The sequence below is a fragment of the Lotus japonicus genome, chromosome 6 (genome assembly GCF_012489685.1).
Source record: "Lotus japonicus ecotype B-129 chromosome 6, LjGifu_v1.2".
NCBI classification, from domain to species: Eukaryota; Viridiplantae; Streptophyta; class Magnoliopsida; order Fabales; family Fabaceae; genus Lotus; species Lotus japonicus.
The window spans coordinates 53,375,987-53,402,959 of record NC_080046.1 but is presented as its reverse complement, the minus strand read 5'-3'; the positions used below and the strand labels follow the sequence as shown (position 1 = coordinate 53,402,959).

At 39.6% G+C, this 26,973-nt stretch overlaps 3 protein-coding genes across 3 annotated transcripts; 1 reads left to right on the top strand and 2 right to left on the bottom strand.

Annotated features, from left to right (window-relative positions):
* The first annotated feature begins 938 nt into the window (after positions 1-938).
* Positions 939-3,056, top strand: LOC130724358 (formin-like protein 20). The gene has a single exon (XM_057575563.1). It carries the CDS (start codon positions 1,052-1,054, stop codon positions 2,690-2,692), a length of 1,641 nt encoding a protein of 546 aa, XP_057431546.1. The 5' UTR covers positions 939-1,051; the 3' UTR covers positions 2,693-3,056.
* A 7,973-nt stretch (positions 3,057-11,029) lies between these two features.
* LOC130725556 (pentatricopeptide repeat-containing protein At5g39710-like) lies at positions 11,030-13,213 on the bottom strand. Its single transcript, XM_057576773.1, has 3 exons — positions 13,186-13,213; positions 12,618-12,936; positions 11,030-12,494 (listed from the first exon to the last, which is right to left on the bottom strand). The coding sequence occupies exons 1-3, from the start codon at positions 13,211-13,213 to the stop codon at positions 11,030-11,032; spliced, it is 1,812 nt and encodes a 603-aa protein (XP_057432756.1).
* Positions 13,214-13,685: 472 nt separating this feature from the next.
* Positions 13,686-16,718, bottom strand: LOC130726559 (glycerophosphocholine acyltransferase 1-like). The gene is made up of 8 exons (XM_057577843.1): positions 16,480-16,718; positions 16,311-16,379; positions 16,111-16,168; positions 15,906-16,006; positions 15,697-15,792; positions 15,524-15,617; positions 14,646-14,883; positions 13,686-14,367 (listed from the first exon to the last, which is right to left on the bottom strand). Exons 1-8 carry the CDS (start codon positions 16,561-16,563, stop codon positions 14,058-14,060), a joined length of 1,050 nt encoding a protein of 349 aa, XP_057433826.1. The 5' UTR covers positions 16,564-16,718; the 3' UTR covers positions 13,686-14,057.
* Between the last annotated feature and the right edge of the window lie 10,255 nt (positions 16,719-26,973).

The following is a 26,973-nucleotide window of genomic DNA, read 5'->3' as shown; positions in this document are numbered from 1 at the left end:
AAAGTTAATTTTGAAAGATCGATAAACTTATCATTCATATCATCTTAGATGACTAACTTGATATGAATGAAAAATTTAAAGGTCTTTCAAATTTAACTTGCATCTTATTAACAATTTTAAACATTTGATAAATACCTGATTAATAAAATGATAATTATTTTATCATTGTTTTGGAACAAAGAATAGAATATGAAAATTAGACCAATTAGGAGGTAAAAAAAAAACAATGAGATTGCAATATTGTCATAAATGACGTAAAAATATTAGAAGTTAAAGTTTTTCTCCCACCAATGAATGTATCTACAATATTCTTAACATAAACCTTACATGCTAAAAAATATTAATTTCATACTTTTTCTAATTAAATATGCTTACAATGTATATAATCCACAATAATAAACATATCTATTCTAATCTCAATGACCTGTAAAGGCTTTATAAATAGTTAAATGCGTTCATTCAAAACTGCAAACAGGCCTGTCAAAAAAATTGCAAACACATACTACAAAATAAAGGGAAGAAAAACTAAACATATATTAAAGAATTGAAAAAAGAGAATAAATAGAAGAAAAAGTGGTGTGGTGAAAGGGGCGTGCATCACTCACTTATATGAGTTATTGAGAGTCTAAGTCGTTAGTAAAACAATAAGTAACCTATAAAAGACTAAATTTATTGACTGTTTAAACCGTCGGTTAGTTAGCGATGAAACCAATGAATATGCTAACAGAGTTACCGATTTTCATTTCCATTGTACTTCGGTATCCCTACCCCTGACTGTCATGCGATTAACTCTCTCGAGACTTAAAAATACTTCAAAATATGTAAGAAAATTGTATGATAGTAGTAGCTTCAAAGAAATGTGCAACAACAAGGTAGTTGGGGGGACTCCAAGCATATTCACATGATGTATATAAACAAAAGTTGATGTATACATCCATCCAAAGTAGTAGAATTTTTCATATATTCATCCAAAATCAAGGGAAATAAATCAAGCAAAGAGGAACAACAAGCAACCTCCATCACTCAACTCAACTGTTCCCATCCATCCACGATGCCCCAACCCTTCATCAGCCCTCCACTTCTCATCATTCTCCTCCCCATCCTCGCCTTAACTCTCTTCTTCATCGCCGTGCCACCACTCCTCTCCGCCGCCTCCAACGCTCTCCGCCCTGTCTCCGTCGTCAAGACCAGCTGGGACTCCCTCAACATCCTCCTCGTCGTACTTGCCATCTGCTGCGGCGTATTCGCCAGGCGTAACGACGAGGAGCCATCCCCGCATAACGACGCCGTGCCGGAACAAAATGGAGCTTCATCGTCGTCGGTGGAAAGAGTTGGCTACGAGCTGCCGTCGCCGCCGCAGCAGCAGCACTGGTTTGGATTCCCTGATGAGACGAAGGTCTACGATGCCGCCACCCCGACAACCGGCGTTACCCGGCTGAGAAGGAGCAGCAGCTCGTACCCAGATCTGCGGCAGTGGGATTCCGGCGACGAGCGTTACCAGTTTCGCTTCTTCGATGACTTCGAAATCGACAAGCAGACGCAGTCACGCTCGCCGCTGGTGGAGCACCGTCAACGGTGGCCGGAACCGGAAACTCATGAAGACAAAGAAGAAGAAGTTCGAGTTAAGGAAATCCCGGTGGATACCTTTGAAGTTCGTCCTCCACCGCATGTGAAGTCAGCCGCGCCTCCTCCTCCTCCTCCGCCACCGCCACCGCCGCCTCCTCCGGCGGCGGACTCAGCTCGTCGAAATCCGAGACGGACACCTCCGAAGATGGAAAATGAAATAACTGAAGTGGATGATAGCGAGTTCACGAGGGTCCAGTCTCCTCCGACGCCACCGTCACCTCCGCGGCTGTCGGTGAAAGCACGTTCGGAGCACAAGAAGAGTGAGCGAAGGAAGAGTAACGTGAAGAGGGAGATAGCGATGGTTTGGGCTTCAGTACTCTCCAACCCGAGAAAGCGAAAGAAGAAACAGAGAGCCAAAACCGATGAAAGTCACAGTCAACATTACCAAAATGTTGATGAAGTAACAAACAACACGGCAGCGCCACCACCTCCGCCGCCACCGCCACCGCCACCTCCGCCTCCGCCGTCAGTTTTTCACAGTTTGTTTAGAAAGGGACTGGGGAAGAATAAGAAAATTCATTCATTGTCAGCGCCGCCACCACCGCCGCCGCTGCCGCCGTTGACGTCTTCCCGGAGATGGTCAACACGCAAGAGCCAGATCCCAATGCCGCCGGCTCCTCCGCCGGAGCCACCCCGCCGGAGAAACTCCGGGAGGCCACCATTGCCAAACAAGGTAGACAATAGCAACTCCGTCCATGAGGCCATAAACACCGGCAACCAGTCGCCACTGATTCCGGCCCCGCCGCCGCCTCCGCCATTCAAGATGACTGCAATGAAGTTCACTGTTCGTGGTGGTTTTGTTAATGTACGTAGCAACCAGAGCTCGCGAAGTAGCTCGCCGGAAAGGGAGCACATTGATGTGGAAGTGGCAAACATGACTACTAGTACAACCACCACCAACACTGCCACCGCCACCGCTGAAGTGGGTGGGCCCGTTTTCTGTCCCAGCCCTGATGTGAATTTGAAGGCTGCAACTTTCATTGCTCGGCTGAGGGGAGAGTGGAGGCTGGAGAAGCTCAACTCTATCAAGGAGAAAAGCAATGGCTCATTGCCTCCTCCTGTTTAAGAAATGAGGCTCTAATTATGGTTTTTTAGTTCAGTTATTAGAGCCTGATGAAGAGAAATTATGATGCAGAATCTTGGTTTTGAGTTTGCTTGGTTTTAATTTTTCAGATACTTTTGATTGATGGATGGCATTGGTATTGGCATTTTGTTATGATCCTATAGATGCATTAGAATTTACCAATAGCAGATTTGTATAGGATGATATATAACTGGGGTTCTGATAGTGTTTTTATGTGCTATTTGGAGCCTCTAGTAGATTTATTGGGAGTATGAGCTTTTGGTTTGCCAGTTTGTATGTTTCTATAATGTGCACTGAGCCTCTGATTGTATAGTTATTGAACTTTTTAATCAATATCTTTCATTCTCCCTGGCTCTTGGAAGTGATACAATGTATTTGTTGACTACTAGAGGTGATTTTCATTTTGTAGTGGATGTTTTAAGCTAGCTGGATTCTACAAGACTTGTCAGTTGCGTGTTGTGAAATGTTTTAGGATTTGTGATGTATACATTGAGGATTAAAGATCACAAGGGAAAGAAAGGGTTTCAATTATCAAGCTTGCAGTGTAGTTTTCAAAGCCTAAAGAAGAACCACTTCTGCTTAGAATCTTTGCTTTCTCTTGGTCAGGAAAATATGAACTGTCCATGTACTTAATCCTAATCCATGCAAACTACATCCGAGCCACAATTTTTCATTATTAAATAAATAAAAAGAAACAATTCCGCAGAAAGAATTATATAAATTGACCTTTTTTTCTTTTTGGTGTAATATTTAAATCAACCTTTTTTTTAATGCAGCTGAACTGACCTGACATTAAATTTCCTTTTTTGTCAAACATTTTTTAGGTCAATTTCTTGTCAAAGATTAAACTCTTGGTTTATAGTGCTGTATCAATGGGCTTTGCCACAAATAGGCCCAATAAACACTCCAAGAGTAAGGGCCCGTTTGGTGCGACGTATAGTATAAGGCCTGATAGTATAAGACCTGATAGTATTAGGCCTGATAGTATAAGCCCTGATAACTTTCTTATACAATCCAGCGTTTGGCCATACTCTGTATAATTTACCATATCGTTTAAATTAATGCAATTTTATGTTTAGTGAAGTATTGAATAATGATATATAATAAAAATCAAATATGGAGGTGATTATAACGGTGGTGGCGGTGGTGATGGAAGTAGTGGTAGGTTGGTGGTGGTGGTGGCAATGGTGGTAGGTTGGTGTTGGTGGCGGTGGTGGTGACAGTGGAGATAGGTTGGTGGTGGTGGTGGCAACGATGGTGGTTGTGGTGGTGGCGATGATAGGGTGGTGGTGGAGGTAAGGCGGTGGCGGCTACGATGGATGGTGGAGGCAATGGTGGTGGTGGTAGCGATAGGGTGGTGGTGGTGGTGGCGATAGGGTGGTGGTTGTGGTGTCGGTGGTGGTAGGGCGGTGGTGGCAGTGGCAGTGGTGGTGATCGGGTGGTGGCGATGGTGGCAGCGATGATGGTTGTGGTGTTGGCGACGATAGGGTGGTGGTAAGGCGGTGGCGGTGGCGGCTGCAGTATGGTGGCGGCGACGGTGGAGGGTGAAGGCAATGGTATTGGTGGTGGCGATAGGGTTGTGGTTGTGGTGTCAGTGGTGGCGGTGGTGGCAATAGAGTGGTGGCGGCGATTATGGTGGCGACGGTGGAGGGTGGAGGCAATGGTGGTGGTGGTGGTGGTTGTGGTGTTAGTGGTGGCGGTGGTAGCAATAGAGTGGTGGCGGCGATTATGGTGGCGGTGGCGATAGGGTGGTGGTTGTGGTGGCGATGGTGGCAACACCAGTGGTGACGGTAGGGCGGTGGTGGCGACGACGGTGGTGATCGGATGGTGGCGGCAACACCGGTGGCGGTGGTGGTGCCAATGGTGGTGTAAGTTGGCAGCAATGGAGGGTGGTGGTGATGGTGACTTATAAGTCACAACCTTATCATGCCTTATCCTTCACTCACATGATGGATTAAATTATACGTCATTTTAACGTATAAGGAGACTTTGATGGATAAGCTTATACAATACAATGTCATCACCAAACAATGGATAAACTCATAATGTATTGTATAAGCTTATACTATCATGTCTAATACGGCGTGCCAAACGAGCCCTAAAGGTCCAGCTACACCTAGTATCTTTTGACCCAAAAAAAAGAGCTGCACCTAGCTCCTAGCATCTTAATGTTCCACAGAGTATCCATTTGAATTGAGGGTGAGTCACGTGCAATGGTAATGTTGTTGCCATGTGCTTTTGCGATCACAAGTTGAGCCTGGAACCAACATCTTACAGAGTGGATTCAGCCTTCAACCTCACACATAGCGGGAATATCCATTTGAATTAATAAATATGGAATGGAAAGGGACAAAAATGCACATAGAATATGCATTAGCACATTCAACTACATACACATTTTAAACTTCATGGTCATGGTCCTAAGTAGAAGTGTAAAACTACATCCTCTAAGTTGTTTCTATGATGGTTGTTTCAATCAGAATCATCATCGAGCAGGCCGATTGGGTTCTTGAAGCCAAATCCAATTTATGCCACTCTTTAAGACTTGTGCTCCAAACAGAAGACGACATAGGCTGAGAAGGTTCTTGAGGACATGAATAAGGATGGTTTGGCCCCTGATGAAAATACTTACAAGTGTTTGTTTGGGTTGTGCGGTGATCAGTTTCGGTCCGATGGAGGTTACAAGATTTTGAAGGACAAGGTTGGTAATGGGTTTTCACTCTCTTTTGCTACATATAATATGATAGTTCTTGCCTATTGCAATGTGGGGATGGTGGATGAAGCTTTAGAGATTTTGAGGGGCATGGCTGAGAAGGGTGTGGAGCTTGATTTGGTTTCAGCCAAGGCTGTTCTTCAAAATTTTTGCAAGGCTACGAAGAAAACTGAGGCTGAGGTAAGGAGATGAATTTGGCCACTGATGACACTATGGTTCATTTGATCTGCGAATACCAGGTATTGAGATCTCTATCCCTTCTTTGTTAGGTAGTCATTAGAGGATAAGTTAGTTGTTAGGTAGTCATTGTTAGAGGATAATTATATTTTGTTTTAAAACCACCTCGGGTTTGGTCTTGGTCCCCACCTTCTGCTGGTTTTCTCAAATGGAATGTTGATGGGGCTTCAAGTGGAAACCTTGGGCCAAGTCGTGTGAGAGGGGTTGTTAGAGATGTTAACAGTATAGTCAGGGGCTATTTTCCATTAAACGTGGGACATGGATGGGCTTATGAAGTCGAGGTTAGGGCTATTCTGAATGCTTTAGTTTTTAGCCAAGAATTTTTGCTCAATAACTTAATAATTGAAAGTGACTCAACTATGGCGAGGGGTTGGGTTATCTCAAAGGAAAACAAACCTTGGAGACTCATGAATGAACTAAATCAAATTGATTTTTTGATCAAGAGGTGAATTGTGTGGAAATCCGGCATATTTTTCGGGAGAGCAACGAGATGGTTGATTTCCTAGCATAAGAAGGTTGCAATAGAGTCTCTCCACTATGGTGTAGCTATGATGATTCAAATGGGGAGAAGGGTCCATATGGCTTGGAAGCTATGTTCCCATCTGAAACCCCTAATTAAGGGTTGCTTTTTCCTTAAAGTTGCTTACGGGAGTAGTTTGCTGTTTCTGAACATGTCATTGCTGCATAAGCTGTTTTTTTTTAGTTTTCTGTCGCTTATTCCTAGTACCGTATGGTGCTGTTATGGTTGTAAGGGGATCATTTGTGGTACTTGAATTTAGGATTTCTTATGTTCTGCTAATCTATGTCTTTGGCAGTATTGTCGCTTAAAGTTGCTTACGCAATGCCATTGCTGCATAAGCTGTTTTTTTTATAGTTTTATGTCGCTTATTCCTGGTACTGTATGGTGTTGTTATGGTTGTAAGAGAATCATTTGTGGTGCTTGAATTTAGGATTTCTTATGTTTTGCTAATCTATGTCTTTGGCAGTATTGTAAAGTTGCTTACGGGAGTAGTTTGTTGTCTCTGAACATGTCATTACTGCATAATCTGTTTATTTTTTTAAGTTTTCTGTCGCTTATTCCTGGTACTGTATGGTGTTGTTATGGTTGTAAGAGGATCATTTGTGGTGCTTGAATTTAGGATTTCTTATGTTTTGCTAATCTATGTCTTTGGCAGTATTGTAAAGTTGCTTACGAGAGTAGTTTGTTGTCTATGAACATGTCATTACTGCATAATCTGTTTATTTTTTTAAGTTTTCTGTCGCTTATTCTTGGTACCGTATGGTGCTGTTATGGTTGTAAGGGGATCACTTGTGGTAATTGAATTTAGGATTTCTTATGTTCTGCTAATCTATGTCTTTGGCAGTATTGTCGCTTAAAGTTGCTTACGGGAGTAGTTTGCTGTCTCTGAACATGCCATTGCTGCATAACTTTTTTTTTTTTAGTTTTCTGATATATCTTCTTGAGTTTGCGAAAAAAAATCGTTTTATATTCGGTTAGAGATTAGTCTTAGGTAGTTATTTTATTGTTAGAGGATAAGTTAGTTAGATGATAATTATATTTTGGTTTATGTTTTGTTAGAAATTACTATGAATTATAGTCATGACACTCTGATGCTTGTGATTCTATTGGCTGCTCTTTTAGAAAATTAATATCTCTTTTTAATGTTCATTTCCAGGAAGTGTACTACCTTCACACGGATGCACGCTAATATCAGGACAACGGAAAATGTTGTATTGTCGATCTCTTTCGTGATATCTGTGGGAATTTCTTAAGGAGTCATTACATGAAATTCAGGGAAGCTGAAAATCTAAAGGAAGAATGGGGAAGCAGCAAGGCTAAAGCAATTGGTGTGCAACAAGGGCTCGTAGAATTTAAGCTGTGGATGGGAGAATTAGGAATTCCATTAAAAGAAGTGGAATTGAGAGTGGTGGCAGATTCAAAGAATGTTAAAAACGTTGTCATGAAGAAGGTCTCTAGCGATTGTATTGTAGTTCAGAAGATACGGAAACAAAGGAAGAAGTACAAATGCTTTGAAATTGATAATGTTGAAAAAGATTTAAATTCACCTGTTGATGCTCTAGCAGAATATGGCTCGAGAAAAGAAGTGAGGGTCCAACAATGTGTTATTGTCAAGGAAGTGAAGAAAATCCCTACTGAGATCAGGGAAATGCTAGATGATGACAAAAAGCGTTTCACAATCTTTCAAAGAAAATCCATGAATCTGTCATCCTGAACAAGAATAAAAACCTACAAATCAAACCCAAATGCACTGAAATCCTTATCTTGCCCCTAACCAATCCAAACTCAACAACGAAAACCAATTATTAAATTTAACCTAAACCAAAAAGTAAACCCAACCAAGAAAAAAATTTGGAAAAAATACACCAAACTCATTAAACCAAAAAGTAATCTATGTCTTTGGCAGCATTTTCGCTTAAAGTTGCTTACGGGAGTAGTTTGCTGTCTCTCAACATGCCATTACTGTTTTTTTTTTAAGTTTTCTGTCGCTTATTCCTGGTACCGTATGGTGCTGTTATAGTTTGTAGGGGGATCATTTGTGGTAATCGAATTTATGATTATTTATCTTCTGCTAATCTATGTCTTTGGCAGTATTGTCGCTTAGAGTTGCTTACGGGAGTAGTTTGCTGTCTCTGAACATGCCATTGCTGCATAAGTTGTTTTATTTTTAGTTTTCTGTCGCTTATTCCTGGTACCGTATGGTGCTGTTATGGTTGTAAGGGGATCATTTGTGGTACTTGAATTTAGGATTTCTTATGTTCTGATAATCTATGTCTTTTGCATTATTGTACTAGTTCCCTCATCTTACTTGGGAGAGATGTTCTTATGTTTGGAAGATATTTGATTAATATATCTTCTTGAGTTTGCAAAAAAAAATCGTTTTATATTCTGTTAGAAATTAGTCTTAGGTAGTTATTTTATTGTTAGAGGATAAGTTAGTTAGATGATAATTATATTTTGGTTTATGTTTTGTTAGAGATTACTATGATTTATAGTCATGACAATGCTTGTGATTCTATTGGCTGCTCTTCTAGAAAATTAATATCTTTTTTTTAATGTTCATTTCCAGGAAGTGTACTACCTTCACACGGATGCATGCTATTATCAGGACAACGGAAAATGTTGTATTGTCGGTCTCTTTCGTGATATCTGTGGGAATTTCTTAAGGAGCCACTACATGAAATCCGAGGAAGCTGAAAATCTAAAGGAAGAATGGGGAAGCTGCAAGGCTAAAGCAATTGGTGTGCAACAAGAGCTTGTAGAATTTAAGCTGTGGATTAGAGAATTAGGAATTCCATTAAAAGAAGTGAAATTGAGAGTGGTGACAGTTTCAAAGAATGTTAAAAATGTTGTCATGAAGAAGGGCTCTAGCGATTGTATTGTAGTTCATAAGATACGAAAACAAAGGAAGAAGTACAAATGTTTTGAAATTGATAATGTTGAAAAATATTTAAATTCACCTGTTGATGCTCTAGCAGAATATGGCTCGAGAAAAGAAGTGAGGGACCTGCAATGTGTTATTGTAAGAAACTCCCTACTGAGATCAGGGAAATGTTAGATGATGACAAAAAGCGTCTCACAATCTCTCAAAGAAAATCCATGAATCTGTCATTCTTAACAAGAATAAAAACCTACAAATCAAACCCAAATGCACCGAAATCCTTCTCTTGCCCCTAACCAATCCAAACTCAACAACCAAAACCAATTATTAAATTTAACCTAAACCAAAAAGTAAACACAACCCAGAATTTTTTTTGAAAATAATACACCAAACTCATTAAACTCACCGCCAGCAAACCATGCTCCAGAAGAAAGAAATGACGGATGCTCTTGTGTTTATTCTTTAGTTTTCTTTTTATTTTTTTAACAAGCCAAGTGACAAATCGAAACCCCATAAACCCACCCCCACCCAGAAAAACACCAAACTCATAAACCCATTCCCACCTCTAGCAAACCCACACCCCAGAAGAAAGAGATTATGGTTGCTCTCGGTGGCGTCCGCATCCAATTCCCCTTCTATCTCTGAAACACCACCACCGGCAACAACCACCCTCGCGGCTTCGATCTCCTCTGCACCGAAAACCAAGAAACCGCGCTGAATCTAGATCGAAAAACCCACCAAGGAACCCAAGCAAAAGAACGAAAATCCAGAGAAAGAAAGAAAGAGATTCGAGAGAAAGATAACCCTAACCCATATCGTATACAAGAACCCAGATCGCAGGAGAACCCAAATCGTGAAAAGAACCCATATCATTTGCAAACAGTGGTGACTTTCTTGCGATCAGTTACAGGTGGTGGTGGGGTTGGGGTTCTAAGGTGTGAAAACAGTGTTCACAGATCCTCTCGCTCACCCTCTTCCCCTTCTCCTTCTTCGTCTCTCATAAACTCAGATTGAGGGGTTTGAGGTTAAGGGTAGCAGTGAGGTTGAGGTTTGGGTGGAGGTGTCTCTATGAATGGGGTTCATGATGGCTGGGTTTGTTGAAGGTGAAGATTGTTGGAGGTGGGGGTGGGTTTTTGGATTTTTGTTGTTGATTATGGCTGGGTTTTTGGATTTTTGTTGTTGATTATGGGTTTCTTGCTTGTTTGGGTTTGGGGAATTTAATTTTGTTAATTGATTTAGCGTTATATTTGTTAATTGGTTTTATTTTTGTTAATTAAATTATAATGGCTAATGTGTAATTTATTTTTTTATTTTTTTTAAATCTATGTCAGCTTGCTTGTCCCAGTCATCATGCCAATTCATCACTCGCCGGAGCTCCGGGATCCGACGAGGACCTGCTCCACACAAATTGCAAACGAGAGGGTCCAGATTTCCAAATTTTCCAGGGAGGGACTCACTTTAGACGGTGAGACAAAGACAGAGACCAATATGATGATTAACCCTTTAGTAAAATATATAAGGAAAATGTTTTATAAACACCCCTATTAAGTAAATTAGCAACGGTAAGAAATACCTTTTGATTTGAAAAACACAAAGAAAACTATTTCTACTTAATTAAAGTTTATGGTAACAGAGTTCGCTGGAGCATATGAACACTTTCCACCATTAAGTAGCAGACCATCATCCATAGCTATTTCAGCTAGCACATTAAAAAGAGCATCTTCAATTTCAATCTTACCTTTCAAGATGTCGTCGCCAGTTTCATCAAGTGCTTTATGTAGCTCAGAATCATTGAGATTACAGCTCCTCAATATGTTTTCAATGACTGTCCTTATCTCATTGTACCTTCTAACATGAAATAAAGCTCGAATAAGAGCAAGTACAGAGAACATATGAGAAGCAAAACCATAATTTACCATCTCCATGTACATATTATATGCCTTATCAACATTAAGACGCGTAGAGTGTTCAACAATAAATAAAATTGTAAACTGCTCCATCTGGCTTATAATTCCATTGAAGCACTGTGTTGAAAACACCGGCTGCTTCGTTCTTTAAACCCCTCATCCAGAAACTTTTGGCAAGCTCTATCATACTCTTAAATTCATTATTACTGCAGTTCTCTATCAGAGTATCATATGTGAAAGATGGTGGTCTACTACACCAACCATAAAACAACACCAGAAGGGACTTCTTAGTATCACTTGTTCTAGCTTTCTTATCAAGCCCATTCATAAGTAAATAATCGAGAATAGATTCTCGCAAATGACCCTCGTAGCGACTCATTTCACTCATTTCATCGGTCAATGTAAGAGCCTTACTCACTTCACCTTCAACACAATAATCATTGATCACACTGGTATAAGTAGCCTCATCCGACAGGCCTTCCATAAGTGATGAAGACACTCTAATACAACACCCCCAGATATGGGGCATTTCATCCACCTCCAACTTCAAACCATACGCCTTCCCCAACTCTTTGAGTTTGCAATATCCGGAAATAACAATGTTATAACTAACGGCATCAGGGGACAAGCCCATCTCAACCATGCCCATCAAAATCCCGAGAGCCTCCTCAACCCTCCCCAAAGAGCAATACCCATGAATAAGGGCGTTGTAAGTAACAAGAGATGGTGAAAACCCAGTAACAAAATCAGACAATAAACCCTTGTGTATCATTTCATCGTGCAAGATAAAAGCCATACTGAAATCACCTTCAAGACAATAAGCGTTCATCAAAAATTGATAAGTAAACTGACCTGGCAACACACCCCCGCGCAACATCTCTCGAAAGAGATCAAAAGCTTCAGACAGTCTTCGTTGCAGGCATAGGGCCTGTATAAGCGACGAAAATGTGACGGCATCAGGCAAGATGCCCTTCTCAACCATCTTCGTCTTCATTTCAATCGCCTTTTCCAGCTCCTTGTCTTCGCAAAACTTAGTAATTATAGTGTTATAACTTTGAGCATCAGGTGACAAACCCCTCTCAGCCATGCCCCTGAAAATCCCTACAGCCTCCTCAACCTTGTCCTTAATGCAATATGCACGAACAAGCTGGTTGTATGTAGCAACCGAGGGTGAAAGCCCACTAGCAATAATTTCACTCAAAAGCTTATAAGCGTCATCTACCTGCCATTTGTCGCAGTAGTTTATAATCAGAGACGTGTAAGTCGTCTCATCAGGGGCCAAACCCCTTCGATGCATCTCCTCAACCACCGCCTCAAAATCTTCCCACCTGTGTTGCCGGGACAAAACCTCAAGAACAACATTGAATGAAACCAAATTTGGCTCCACACCCTTCTCGTCCATGCCCCTCAAAACCCTTAAGGCCTCATCAACCCTCTCAACACGACAATACGCAAGAACAAGCTCGTTGTAGGTAGCAACCGAAGGCGAAAAACCACTAAAAATCATGTCACTCAACCTTATATACCTGGTATTTGCAGAACAAATGAATCAGAGATGTGTAAGTCGTCTCATCAGGGGCCAAACCCCTCCGATGCATCTCCTCAACCACCGCCTCAGAATCTTCCCACCTGTGTTGCCGGGACAAAACCTCAAGAACAACATTGAATGAAACCAAATTTGGCTCCACACCTTCTCGTCCATGACCCCCAAAACCCTTAAGGCCTCATCAACCCTCTCAGCACGGCAGTACGCAAGAACAAGCTCGTTGTAGGTAGCAACCGAAGGCGAAAAACCACTTAAAGTCATGTCACCCATAACCTTATCAGCCTTATATACCTGGTATTTGCAGAACAAATGAATCAGAGACGTGTAAGTCGTCTTATCAGGGGCCAAACCCTTCCGATTCATCTCCTCAAGCACCTCATCAGCCTCTGTTATCCTCCCTTCCGCGCAGAATATCTGAATAGCTGCATTGAAAGAAACCGAAGTGGTTGTTGCTTCCCCGCCTTGTTTGATTATGATAAGTTCCCAGCGCCGACGAAGCCGCGGATCATGACGGTGCCGTTTCGGACCATCATCTGGCGGTGAAAGGTTTTAAGGAGGGTGCCATTGAGGAGGAGCTTCATAGGGATATAGGTCATATTAGTCCCTATGTTTGTAAAAATGTTTAATTTTGGTCTCTTAGTCAAAAAACCGCCAATAATTGTATTATAAACCGCCAGTAACTGTAAAAAGAACCGCCATTAATCGTCATTTTTTGCTAAGAGACCAAAATCAAACACTTTTACAAAAACAAGGATTAATATGACCCTTAACCCTATATTATATATATATATATATATATATATATATATCAATGAGAGAAAATGGGCCAAGCCCACAGGGAACAAAGGCAACAAAAACTCTCCAAACAAACAAGAAGATCTAAGCTTAGATATTCTCTACAGAGAAAGTTGAAAAAGCACACATACAAAATCTAACAAAGCAACTAAAAGCAACAACGTAAGTAACTCTGTAAAGTAATCTCCTTTATGGGCTTGTGTCGTTTTCCGGCAGCCTGAATTTGTTTTTTGGGCAGGTTTGTAATCTCCTTTATGGGCTTGTGTTGGGCCCTCTCCAATTAATGAATTTGTCACTCTTTGAGAAAGAAAAATAAAACTAAACCAGTTATGTTAAAGAGTTAAATGGATATAACAACAAAAAAGAGTTAAATAAATATATGTACCGTAAGTGTAAACTAGTTTTACATAGTCATTCAATTAAATATCGTCACATCATTAAATATATGTTTACACAGTAATCCATTTGAGTCCATTTGAATTGAAGGTGAGCCTCGGTGCAATGGTAATGTTAATGCCATGTCCTTTTGTGATCACAAGTTTGAGCGTGGCATCAACATCTTACAAACTGGATTCAGCCTTGGACCTCACGCATAGCGGGAATATCCATTTGAATTAATAAACATGGAATGGAAAAGGGACAAAAATGCACACAGAATATGCATTAGTACATTCAACTACATACACATTTTAAACTTCATGGTCATGGTCCTAAGTAGAAGTGTAAAACTACATCCTCTAAGTTGTTTCTATGATGGTTGTTTTTGAATTTGCGCATGCTGGATGACCTCTGATTTCTTTTTCTCCTTGAGAATCACCTGCTTTGGCATTACATCTAACACAAAGCTTCCCCCATTCCATGCTGATGCAGAAATCTTCAGTATTTGGAAAACTACAGACAATTCATATGATAAGAAAATGGGAACAGTTAGGGCTGTGGTTGCCACAGTAAACATGCCTTGAAACACAATGTACATCAGGAAACGATTTTGATCCCCAAGCAGGCCACTTGAGCGCCACCATATATTGTTTGCTTTCTGAGCTTTTTTCGAGAGTTCCCTATGAATCAATGAAATGGTAAACGTCAAAGAGTGATTCATTTACCAATATTGAAACACAACCCAAAAGGGAAATCTAAAGGCACACACATAATTGGCTAATTGTAGCATATTTGGATCAGCTTATCTTTTCGCATAACCAATTCTAGAAGTTAGAAGCTACTCACCTAAGCTTCTGCCCAAAAGTTGATTTTGGCTTCAGAACCAATTATAGAAGGATTTATAAACATGCACTTAAGTGTTAAAAGAGTTGCAAGTGAAGGAATGCTCATGAATTACCTGTAGGAAGTCATGACTTCAGGATCTCTTAGAAACCGTTGTCGACGGAGGACATTGACGATGAGGAAGTACAGGACCTGCCAGAGAGTGTAAACTACTAAAGGAACCAGAAACAGCCATGTCCAGAGATAGGATTTATCTTCAACATAAGGCCACATAGCTCTTTCTGCAGTTCCCTCCGGTCGCATGGCTTCTAAGGTTGCAGGATTCCACCATCGGATGGTAAAGAAAACCAATCCTGAAAATAACAATTGCATTGAAGGCAGCCTAATGAAAACCAAAACGGATGCAATAAGAAAATCAAAAGTTTACATGTCTATCAACATTGAAGGCATAATTTCAAGTGAGGTCCTTTATATTGTTTTTACACAACCACTTTCATTGATAAGTACACATTTTGGCATCTTCAGTTGCTTCCTCTTTTCATTTTCCTTATCAACTTTTAAGTGTGAATTGTGAGCTCTAGACAAATTCAACAAAATTGTCCAACTTTAAAATTTCTAGCCAGAAAACCTCATTTCTATTATCAGTGAGCAATGTTGCAAAAGTTGATCAAGTGTGAACTATGAATACTAATCTTAGGATTCCCCCTGTCTAGCCTGAACCTCTTGAATGATAATGTTACCTCAAACTTCTGTCTTATAGCATAAAGATCTATCTAGGTGAATAAAATCTAATTGATTAAACCACACCATTTCAGAATTTTATGAACTTTGAATAGAAAAATCCTGAAGATAGTAGAACTTGATTACAAAGCAAGTCAAACACATTTTATGGAATATTCAACCATTAATCTCTTGTGCATCCTTTGGTTTCCCAACATTTTACTATCTTGTTGAAAAAAGAAAGACATATTGAAAAATGTAGGCATAACATACCAGGTAAAAGATGGATAAGAACACTAACAATTTTATCAACAGAACTGAAAACCAAGCTGCAGCGCCAAATAATCAAAGCCCATGCTAATGGCCCCTGTAACAGAACTTAAATAAGTCACAAATTCAACCAATAAACCATTCTTCTATCAAATTACAGAGAATAATGTGCTTACCTCAGCAAATGAGAAGCAAACCAAAAAGAGCTTTTCATTCCTTGGATAAAAAAGAAGGTAAATCAAGAAGATTGTATTGGCATAATAGCAAAAGTCCTGAAATGGATGAAGTGCACAGTCATTGAACTACCTAATTTTATCTTATATATGTCTCTTCAGCACTAATAGTAGCTCATAAAACAGAATTTGAGATTTGTTTATTCATTTACCAGGAGATAGTAATGCCATTTCTTGAACCTGTAGTATATCCAACGAAGGGGAACAAAGGTGACATAGAACAAACAATATACAAAGGGAATGTCTTGGGGTCCTGATAAAAAGTGCAATAAAAAATTATAACAATGAAGGAAGCATGATTATTTTTTAATTAATCTTCTGCATTGTATCAATCAAATATCACATTAATCAACTTACTTGCCCCTAAGAGGAAGCAAAACCCACCAAAGCCAAGAACCCCCAAAAGATGAGTCACCTAATCATAGGAAGAGTGAAACACATCAAAATTGAATTTTGATTCAAAATTGACATACCCAAATGGTCATACATAATGAAAAAGGATAGCATTGAAAAAGAAACACAAAACTAATATAAATCAGAAAGCTAAAAAGATCTACCTTGTTGATGAAACTCTCATGTTCTTCTGCACGTTTGGCGATCTTAACGGCTTGTTTGGACAACACCTCCTTGATGTTAAGCCAAAAATCAAACCAATTAAACCCATATCACAAAAAAAAAACATGTATGAAAATCATATACAAAATTCATAATTTGAATGTAACACACCTTGGACCTATCCCTGAGCCTACGCTTCATCTTTGCAGAGGATTCATTGTCTGTGAGCTCTGCATGGTCATCGTTGTCAGACATATTCACTCGTCAATTGTGTTTGTGGTGTGTGCAGATAGAATACAAAAAATGAAGGAACCAGCTGAGATTTCTGTTTATAATTTAATTGTCTCTTTTGTTTTCTCATCCAACTACATACTATAATATAGTTTTGATTAGGATAAAAAGACACATCTTTCGGGAAAAGAAGTGAACCAAGGTCATAGATTTTCATTATATTTGTGACATAAGATAGCCAAGGTCACGACACGTATACGTGCGTAAAAAGAAGTGAACCATTTGGCACAACATGTGAGGTACGTACATTTTGAGTTGTTGATTTTTGGTGGCTTTCACAAGGAACAAGTGTCGACAATTAAACAAGTTGGACATAAATTTTGGGGGGTAAATGGTCACATTGATCCCTAAATGTTCCCACCGACTTCAAAATCGTCCCTGGAAGAATTTTATTAGGCTCGCGGTCCCCAAATGTGGCAAAAATCAGTCATATTAGTCCCTGACGTTAAAAACCTCTAACGGACGTTAATCCAATTAATAAAAGTCAACATTATCTTTCTAAGTTTCTTTCACTTTAGTCCCTTTCTTCTTTCTTTCATCATCTTCATCCCCCTTCTTCCATCATCTTCACCAAAAACTCCTCCCCTTCTTCATCAACCCATTATGAAACAAAAATAATAAAAAATCAAATAGAATTAAAAACCCAGAACCTTCTATCATCCTCTCTTCTTCTTCATCATCCATCTTCTTCTTCATCATAACAACTCTCAAACTCTCACACAAAATTATTTAAATCCATAAATCAATAAATTATGGATTTAAATAATTTTGTGTGAGAGTTTGAGAGTTGTTATGATGAAGAAGAAGATGGATGATGAAGAAGAAGAGAGGATGATAGAAGGTTCTGGGTTTTTAATTCTATTTGATTTTTTATTATTTTTGTTTCATAATGGGTTGATGAAGAAGGGGAGGAGTTTTTGGTGAAGATGATGGAAGAAGGGGGATGAAGATGATGAAAGAAAGAAGAAAGGGACTAAAGTGAAAGAAACTTAGAAAGATAATGTTGACTTTTATTAATTGGATTAACGTCCGTTAGAGGTTTTTAACGTCAGGGACTAATATGACTGATTTTTGCCACATTTGGGGACCGCGAGCCTAATAAAATTCTTCCAGGGACGATTTTGAAGTCGGTGGGAACATTTAGGGACCAATGTGACCATTTACCCAATTTTGGGGCCAAGACTATTTGTACCATCCCCTTTACTATCCACATCATCCCTTTTTTTTAATCTCAAAAATACCCCCAACATAGAAAACATACAAAGTAGTAAAAAGAAAAATACTCTCCCAACCTCACCTTCTTCTTCCTTCTTCCTCTTCCACTCTCACCTTCCCCATCCCTATTTCATCTTCTAAATCAACACATCACACACCTTAGAGGTATTTGAAGCTCTAAATCAGTATAATGTGAGATCAAAAGAAGAATAGAAGCTCAAAATAGGTGTGATTTTGAGATTTTTACTGTTTTTTCACGTAAATCTAGGTAGAATATATGGGTTCTAGTTCGTTCCGCCATTTAAACTGCGGACGTTTTATTGCTACCGCTATCTTAGTAGCGGTAACTTCCGCTATCTTAGTAGCGGTAGCTTCCGCTATCTTAGTATGTTTTTTTATGAATTTAATCGCTTCCACTATCTTAGTAGCGGTAGCTTCCGCTATCTTAGTAGGTTTTTTTTATGAATTTAATTAGTAGTGGTAACTTCCGTTATCTTAGTAGCGGTAGCTTCCGCTATCTTAGTAGATTTTTTTTAATGAATTTAATCAGTTTTTTTTTAATTGGGGGTATAATTGTATTTTGGCTTAATCCAGTTTTTGGTCCCCATCCTTTGTCATAAATATGGCTTTAGTCCCTCGCCGGAGCAAAGGTGGGGGTAGGTCCCCAGTTTTTGGTAAAATAGTTGGCTTTGGTCCTTCCGGCCGATTGGGTCAACGCCGGAGCTCCGGGAATCTCATGTGGCATTGCTACGTCATTTAATGAGTCCACGTGGATTTTTTTTTTCTTTTTCATTTAAAAAAAATTAAAACACAAATTATTAAATTAGTTAACAACATCATCAACTTTATTTTTTTTTTTGAGGTTAGCAGCCAACATTTCAAAAAAAAAAAAGGTTAGCAGCCAAGAGAAATTAACATATTGCACAATGAGAACTAAAACAACAAAGACGAAACACGAGATCAAATAAAGTTCACATTGCAATTACTCAGAATACAAGGAAGCAAAACTTGCTTAAAAAATTCCCTTATAAATGTTGGTACCAAATTGCATTCTCTATATGAGATCCTAGATTATTTCTAAACAATCCACAATTAGCATTTCCCTGTATGCACAAACCCGATCTCAAGCACCCAAAATTCCCAGAATATCCTCATCCCTGAACAAAAGAAACTCTTTGTCATCGAGCTTGATTTGGGAGCCCCCGTACGCCGGCAAGAGCACCTGATCGCCGGGAGGCCGTTTCTGTTGTCGACGTCGTGGTGAATAAACCGCTTCGCCCGAAGTTTCTGTCAAGGAGCTGCTGGATCTCATGCCGGAGCTTCGCCTCGCCGCCAAATCTGAATCCAAATAAGAAAAACCCAGATCTGGTCAATTCCGGGCCATCCATCGTAGCCACGCGCGGAGTAGAGGCCGGCGGCGCAGGAGAGGTGGCTAGGGTTTCAGAGGAAAAAAGAAGAAGAAGAAGCAGAGAAACCTAGTAACAGAAGCAGAGAGAGAGCGTGAAAAAGAAAGAAAGAAAGGGAAGATGGGTTTGGGGGTCGTGGTGTGGTTGGTGTTGTGTGAAGAATCAGTGGCGAAGATGAGGTTGGGGTTGGGGATGGAGTGTCCATAAATTTCTGGGTTTGAGAGTGAAAAGAAGAAGATGAGTAAGGATGATGGTGATGATGATGAAGAAGAATCTGGGTGAGGATTTTAATTAATTAAAAAGGAGGTTAATTGGTGAGAGTTAATTAATGTTTAATTTTTGTGATTTGATTTAATTTTAATTTAATGAAAAAAGAAAAAAAAATCCAGCGAGGTTCACTAATTGACGTGGCAAGGGCCACGTCAGCTGGCGGAGCTCCGGCGTTGACCCAACCGGCCAGAAGGACTAAAGCCAACTATTTTGCCAAAAACTGGGGACCTGCCCCCACCTTTGCTCCGGCGAGGGACCAAAGCCATATTTATGACAAAAGATGGGGACCAAAAACTGGATTAAGCCTTGTATTTTTGCTCAAAAGGATGGTATGGAACTGTGGATAGTAAAGGGAATGGTACAAATAGTCTTGGCCAAATTTTGGAGCCTGGGCGCCACGCGTCTTACATAACAATAGTCCCCACTCGTGTACACACTTCATGTGTGAGACACGCATAAAGAAAAATTCTAACATAATTTTTTGAACATTCTCTTCAACGCATACAAGAGAACATTTCATTCAAATGCAGTCCAATTTATCTTCCTATTTCCTACCCTACACGGCAAAAGTTGTAAAGGGCCCAGGAAGAGATAAATGGCAGCAACAATTAATTCATCATATCTTTACAATTTCAAATTTTGAATAATAACGATATGAACGTTTAATTTGGTCGTATTCTTTTGGTGATTTTGTTAGGAGCAGTTATATGCATGATTGTCAATTGTTGAATTTTGGCGCTCCAATTTGTAATTCGTGGGTGGGCCATGATAGCCTCCCAAATATTATTATTACAAACTCATTATTTACTTATCTAGTTATTTTTCACAATTAATATATATATATATATATATATATGTATTTAACATATTTTTCAATTGCTTTGAGTTTTTTCATGGATCATTTTTCAAATCTCAAATGCTTATATTATGAAGATTGTGTTGAAATCTAGTTCACATTAACATTTTATTTTTATTTTTAAATCTGATTTTTTGATAGTCAAATATTTTTTTTATATCATTTAAGAATATGGTCCTAAACTCAACCCCTGAACTTATATATGTGTAAAGGAAAACACATCAAGAAAGATTAATAAAATAGTCTTTCGCCTATGAGGCGAGTGGATCTTTTATATATCCAAATTGGATTGAATATATTTTCGATCCCTATAAAACACATCATCTATAAATTTGGTCTCTCAGTTTTAAAATAAGTGGATTTTGTTTCTTTTTGAGTTGTTCTTCTAAAATTGCATTACTTTCTTTTTCGATGTATAAAAAAAAAATTCATTACTTTAGTTTTTTCTGTCCCCTTATCCACAACCACAAGGACTAAATATAGGGACTATATCCACCTATATTTGAATTTAGAGAATAAAACCAAAATATTATGTTATATAGGTACTAAAAAACCATTTTATTGAATTTAATTGGGGCCCCTTTTTGTTTCAAATTTTAATCTCTCAGTCCACTTTTTTTGTTTTTACTATTTTTAACAAAAGTAACTTTGAATTTAAAATATGTTTAACATTTATATGAATATAAAAGTAATAAATTATAGAAAAATCAATTCTATCATACAACTATTTTTTAATATAAATAAAGAGGGCTCTTTCAAAAAAAAAAAAAAAGAGGGCAAGTAGATGTCAACTCTAAATATGCAAAATGCAGTGTAGATGCAAAGAAAAGCATATTTGCGCACATTGAAGAACCGTATCATATGGGACAGCTAGCCTTCAATTATAAGAGTAACTTTGCATTTTGCCATAATTTAATTGAGACGTTGAAAAAATTTAGCTTCAAGATCAACCTGAATTTTTCTTTTTTCTGAGATCTGATCAAAATATTTTTGGTTCACTTATTACCCTAATTGAAAATAGTTTTTGCTTGTAAATTTTTTAAAGACAGTAATTTTCACTTCGACTTTCTCCTCTAATGATTTTTTTAGTATATCGGAAAGATAAATTATAACCGTCAGAAATTGATCCCTAGATCTTCCCCTACCCAACTTATATGTCTCTCAGCTCCTAGCACATGGGTTATCCTACTGAGACTTCTCATTCTAATGATGAAATGACAGAAAATATTTTACTATCTAAAAAAGTTACATAAATAAGTAATTTTTTTAGCACGTAATCATCCTATAAATTGAATATTAGAGTCTAAAATTACTAAATTAATTAAGGAATCAAGTCCTTACGGCCCGTCAAATTTTGTCTTGTCTAAGGTTTATTGTTTAGTAGACAGACTTATCCAAGTAAATATAAATAACATTATAATATTTTTATTATTGCTACTATCATAGTTTGAATTTTTGTAAGAATATTTTTTTTTAAATCGAAAAGATAAATTGCACCCGCCAGGAATCGAACCCTGTACCTCCCCTACCCTACCACTTGAGCTATCATACGAGGACAGAATATCTCAAAATTATATAATTGTGTACTTAATTATAAATTTAAACATATTACTCATAGGAGTGTTGTTTCTACAACCCATATAAAGATAAACTCATGACATGCTTGATTCTCATTCATTAATGTGTTCGTTCAAGTTTAATGGATAGAAAAAATTATGTTGAAAGAGCTAGCTCTACTATAATATGAATGTTCTCAGCTTGAACATAATTATTTCATCATAATGATTATTAGAAAGGAAAACAAATATTGACCTTGGAAACAATACATGTAACACCCCGATTTCGGTGGCGTCACTTTAGTAACCAAAAGAAAATACTTTAAGCGGAAAAACGTGAATTATTTTTTTTCGACAATATAACTAAAGACAGAAAGCAATAAAACTCCCCAACAAAAGATAAAAGGAACTACTATACAACTATATATACATGCCTCGCTAAACACTACCACGTCACGAGTAACCTCCAGTGACGGGTGACAGAAAAAGAGTAACGCCCGAAAGCAATATGTACAGTCCAAGATAAGGATACTGTGTCCGCAACACTAAACTACAAAATCTGAGAGCAAGTTGGCCCAGCGGCCTAAGAAAAGACCCCCTAAATCCAACCAGCTCTCTGTGATCTCCATAGGAAACCACACAAAAGCTACCGGTAGGAAAACTACCCTGTCCCCAAAAACGGAAACATGACGGTCAGAGCATCGACACTACTCCTACACTATCCCTACCCGAGGAGCCCACACTAGCACTCGATCCTACACGCTAGCGCGGTCGTCATCCGAATCTGCATCCAGGACGACTAGGTCGACGTACTCAACACTGCCCTCTCTGTCCACCCTAATGCGCTCCTGCACTGGACTCTCGGGCTCGGGGCCCGGAACGAGATCCGCGACGACAGCAGCAGCAGTAGACGGACTAGACTCCGTCGAAGCCCCACCTACTGGCACCTCCTCAGAGGGGTCCTCATCATCTGAAGGGGATGGTGGCGGTGGAGGTACTCCCAAGCCGGGTCCACAGTGTACTCCTGGAGGCAGGTTGAAGCTCACTATGTGCCTCCTCATCACTCCCTCCGTCAAGCGTCCAAATCGGTCGACACGGTCCTCCATGATCCGACCGGTGTAGGTCGCACGGTGGCCCTCGGGATCGACCACCCATGCACCTGGGTCGTCTTGATCAAGCATCTCGTACCTGGTCCCCCCCGACGGGCTGACCATGGTAAACCAATCCCCCATACTCATCTGACAAATGGCGTAGTCCGCCCAAACACACACAGCAGACGCGAGGGTCAACTCCAAAGAATTATATAATTAATAAAACCAGATATAATTATAGGATAATAAATACTCGCCTCTCAGGCTTATAAGTTTTGGGATAGCTTCCTAGGGTTGCATGTATCACAATGAATATAAAGAGCCATAAAAACAAGTAGCATGCCTCAAAAATAGGATAAACAGTTACCAATCACACTCAGCAACTAAGTCAGCATGTATGTTGCATGAAATGCAATGCTGGGTAACAAAATGCATTCCGGAAGAAGGATGGACATCAACGAGGCGGCCCTAACACCAGCCACGGTGGGTACCTTCCTGCTCGCGTGTCTCTTACACCACACAAAAGTAGTCAGATCAGCAGTGAACCCGTAGGTCTGCCATTCCGTCTGCTACTGAGGACCACCGTAGTGTCCTAAATATGGAAATCCGGGTCTTATGACCATTTTGGAATCCACCGAGGTCCGGTATCACGCCGTGTATTAACCTCAAAATGAGTGCATGAATGCAAGTGATTAGCCAAACAACGTCTCCGACCTCACCCGACACGTCGCCACGTGTTCTAGATAACTTAAAGTCTCTAAAAGAATACCCTAAGGTAAATGTCGATTCTGCGACAAAATACAATTAATCATAAACAAAAGAGTGCAACCACTCACGACAACTCTTCGAGTCATCAATGCTCTCACGAAGTCTCTCGCTTCTGTGGAGTCTCACACATTCACAAAGTCTCACGCTTCAATGAAGTTTTATGCTTTCACAAGGTCTCACGCCTTAGTGAATTTACACACTTGCACGAAGTCTCACGCTTCAATGAAGTTTCATGCTGTTCACGAGGTCTCACGCCTCAGTGAAGATCCATGCTTTCCACAAGGTCTCACGCCTCAGTGGAGTATCACGCATTCACAAGGTCTCACACCTCCGTGAAGCTTCTCGGCTCATCCCTTGGATGGCTAAACAAACTGCTCCCAGAGCGAATGAGTATCAACATACCCAGAACTCGAAATCTTCTCAACACTTGGATCCGACGACACTTCTCGTTTTCCAAAACTAAACTTCAATCCAAAGCTTGCATCCGAGATTGTTATCTTTATTTAAAGGTTTAGAGGTTGTTTAATATCTTATGAATTTTCTTTATAAAAATAGCTCTTTTTAGTCTTATCGTATTCCCTATGAGTTTCAAAGTTCCCATAAACCCAAGTAATTCCCTGAGAAGGTCTCGATCCATTGGAGCATGACAAGGTCCGAACTCCGTTCGTCCTTTTAAAACTCTCTCAAAATCTCATAAAAATTCGGCATGACCTGCCCGTAAACCTCACTCTTCAGAATCTCAGGTACAAGTGGAATAGCATAAATAAAACAGCTCAGTCAAAAGCATAAACAGCATATTCCAACACATCCTAAGTTAACCATGTAGCACATAGCATGTGAATCATTTAGCACACAATATCATGGCCTCAAGTACTCAACAAGGTCGGCCGAAGCCTCAGAGAACAATTCAGACATTTAGCAATTAAGTGCATAACACATAGATCAAGTCGAACTTGTCGACACCTAAAGCATTATCTAGTAATTCAGAGAGTAGCCCTCACCGGTGGGTCTTCCAGCTTCTTCCTCAAGATGTTCTCCAAACTCTTCTTCTTGATTTCTGGGAATCTCCTCAAACGAACCTTAAGCAAAAATCACAGAAATCAACACCAAGAGTCAGAACTCAGCAATCAAAGAGTCCTAGGGTTACACAGTACACTACTACCTCCTTGGTACGACAATCTAACGCGTTAAGACAAGTTTTCGAAAAATCGGATTCTCCTCCCCCCTTGATATAGCTCTCGGCCACTTTCCTTAATTGGGAGGGTCGATTTTTCTTCGATCAAACTTGGTTCCTAGGTTAACATAAGCCGTAACTAAGACGGTTCTAGGCTCGGAAAAATTTTCGGATCGAAAACTGATATAGGGGCAGTTTGGTCATTATTTTTAGCTCAGAATTTCAAAATTGGATTTTTGAAAAACAAATTGGATGGGGACGTCCACAACGACGTTTATGACGACAAATCCTACTAGCACTAAGCCAAGTCGATAGATTAGAGCGTAAAGGTTGCGACTTTGCCGAAAAATGGGTATTTAGGGTAGAAATTGATCCCGGCGGCATTTCGTCGACATTTGACAAAATCTAATCCGCAGAACACGCTCAGGAGCATGCAGGGAAGAAGTTTAGACGCTGAAATCAGCTGATTTGAACAGTTTTTCAAAAACCTCAAAATTTTGAACTCAGAAAGTCGCAGGAGAAATGGACAGAAACGACGATTCGAAGGAGAGTATAGATTACCTACCTCGAGGTCTTCGATTAGTGACGATCGGTGAAGCAAACGGGCAAGAAACGACGAAGATCCGGATCTCTCTCTCTCTCTAGGAACTCGCGGTTTTGGGGGTGGGGAAAATGGGTTTTTTTGCAAAAAATCTAATTTTTCAAGCTATTTATAGGTTTTGGAAAAAACGGAAAAATGATTTTTTTGCGATTCCGATTTTTCCTGCGCGTTCCTCTGCGCATTCTAAGATAGGTTCTGGCGACAGAATTCCAGAACTCAAAACAGGATTCTTGGAATTAAACCAAAAGATCCAAAATCGGCATAAGTCGGTGTAAGTCGGTTTATCCCGAAAAACTACTTTTTGCAGTGATCGTCGGATGAGAAAACTTCCTTCTGAAGAAAGATTAGGAATGATGAGAGAAGTAGGAGAACGCGGGTGGAATCTTCATTTGAGTTTCCGGATAGAAAAAGTCTTCATCGTCTGTCGATCTTAGGTTTTTCGAACTATCAGGGATTCCGTTTCGGCAAACTTCCGAGAATTGGAATTTGACGTTCGTACTTTCCAGGATTTCGCATCGAAATGGTTGTTTAAGGACGGAAAAGAGAAGTTCTAACATTTCTCTGAGGATTTTTTTGGAATTAGTTTCCATCGTGTCCTAAAGCGTAAATTAACTATTCACTAATACCTTCGACCTAGGATTAAGCGTATGTTAGTCGTGCTATAACTCTTTCGGTTTTTCGATACATTCTTGGACTTTTCCTGAACCTCTTTCCTTCCCAAATTTATCTTAATCAAATAACTCTTTTATTTTATTCACTTATCCAAAGCGTTAAAACTTGGGCCTTACAATACATGTTCATGTTGCAGTTGTCGCTACACCACTCTGATGTACAAGAAGGTAGCATATGGTTGGTACTTGCAAAAATTACCCTAATGCCTAGGTCAACGAATAATTTTGACAAAGTAACATTAGGGTTAAATCATGCATATTTGGGGAAGAGTGACAACACTTTCTTTGTGGAAAGTCATTGTTAGATGATAATATTATTCTTTGTGAATGCAACATTAATCGATGTAAGTCGTCCAATCATAGCAGGAAGCTACCTTGTCTTTCCCCTACTAACAGTTGGGGATGAATCATCTTGCATGATCCTTATTCGCTTATGTGACGTGTCAATATTTCTAGGACCTTCTATCCAATCCTTAACGTACAGTTGGGGATGGATAATACGTTGACGTAGGTGATGCTTCACGTAGAACTCGGAGTCTTCCACCTCTGGGCTTCGTTTCTCTCACAGTCGAGGATTATTTCAAGCATGATCTTCATCTCATGGGAATGAGGGGGGGGGGGGGTGGTGGTTTGGAATTCAGTTGGTGCTTGCCAGCGTGGGTTTTACGTTGGCTAGCATGGCGGGGACCCTTTATGTGTTGAGGTTCAAGCTCTTAAGTATGGCCTTAAGCTTCTTCGAAGCATAAACATCAAGAATACCTTCAAT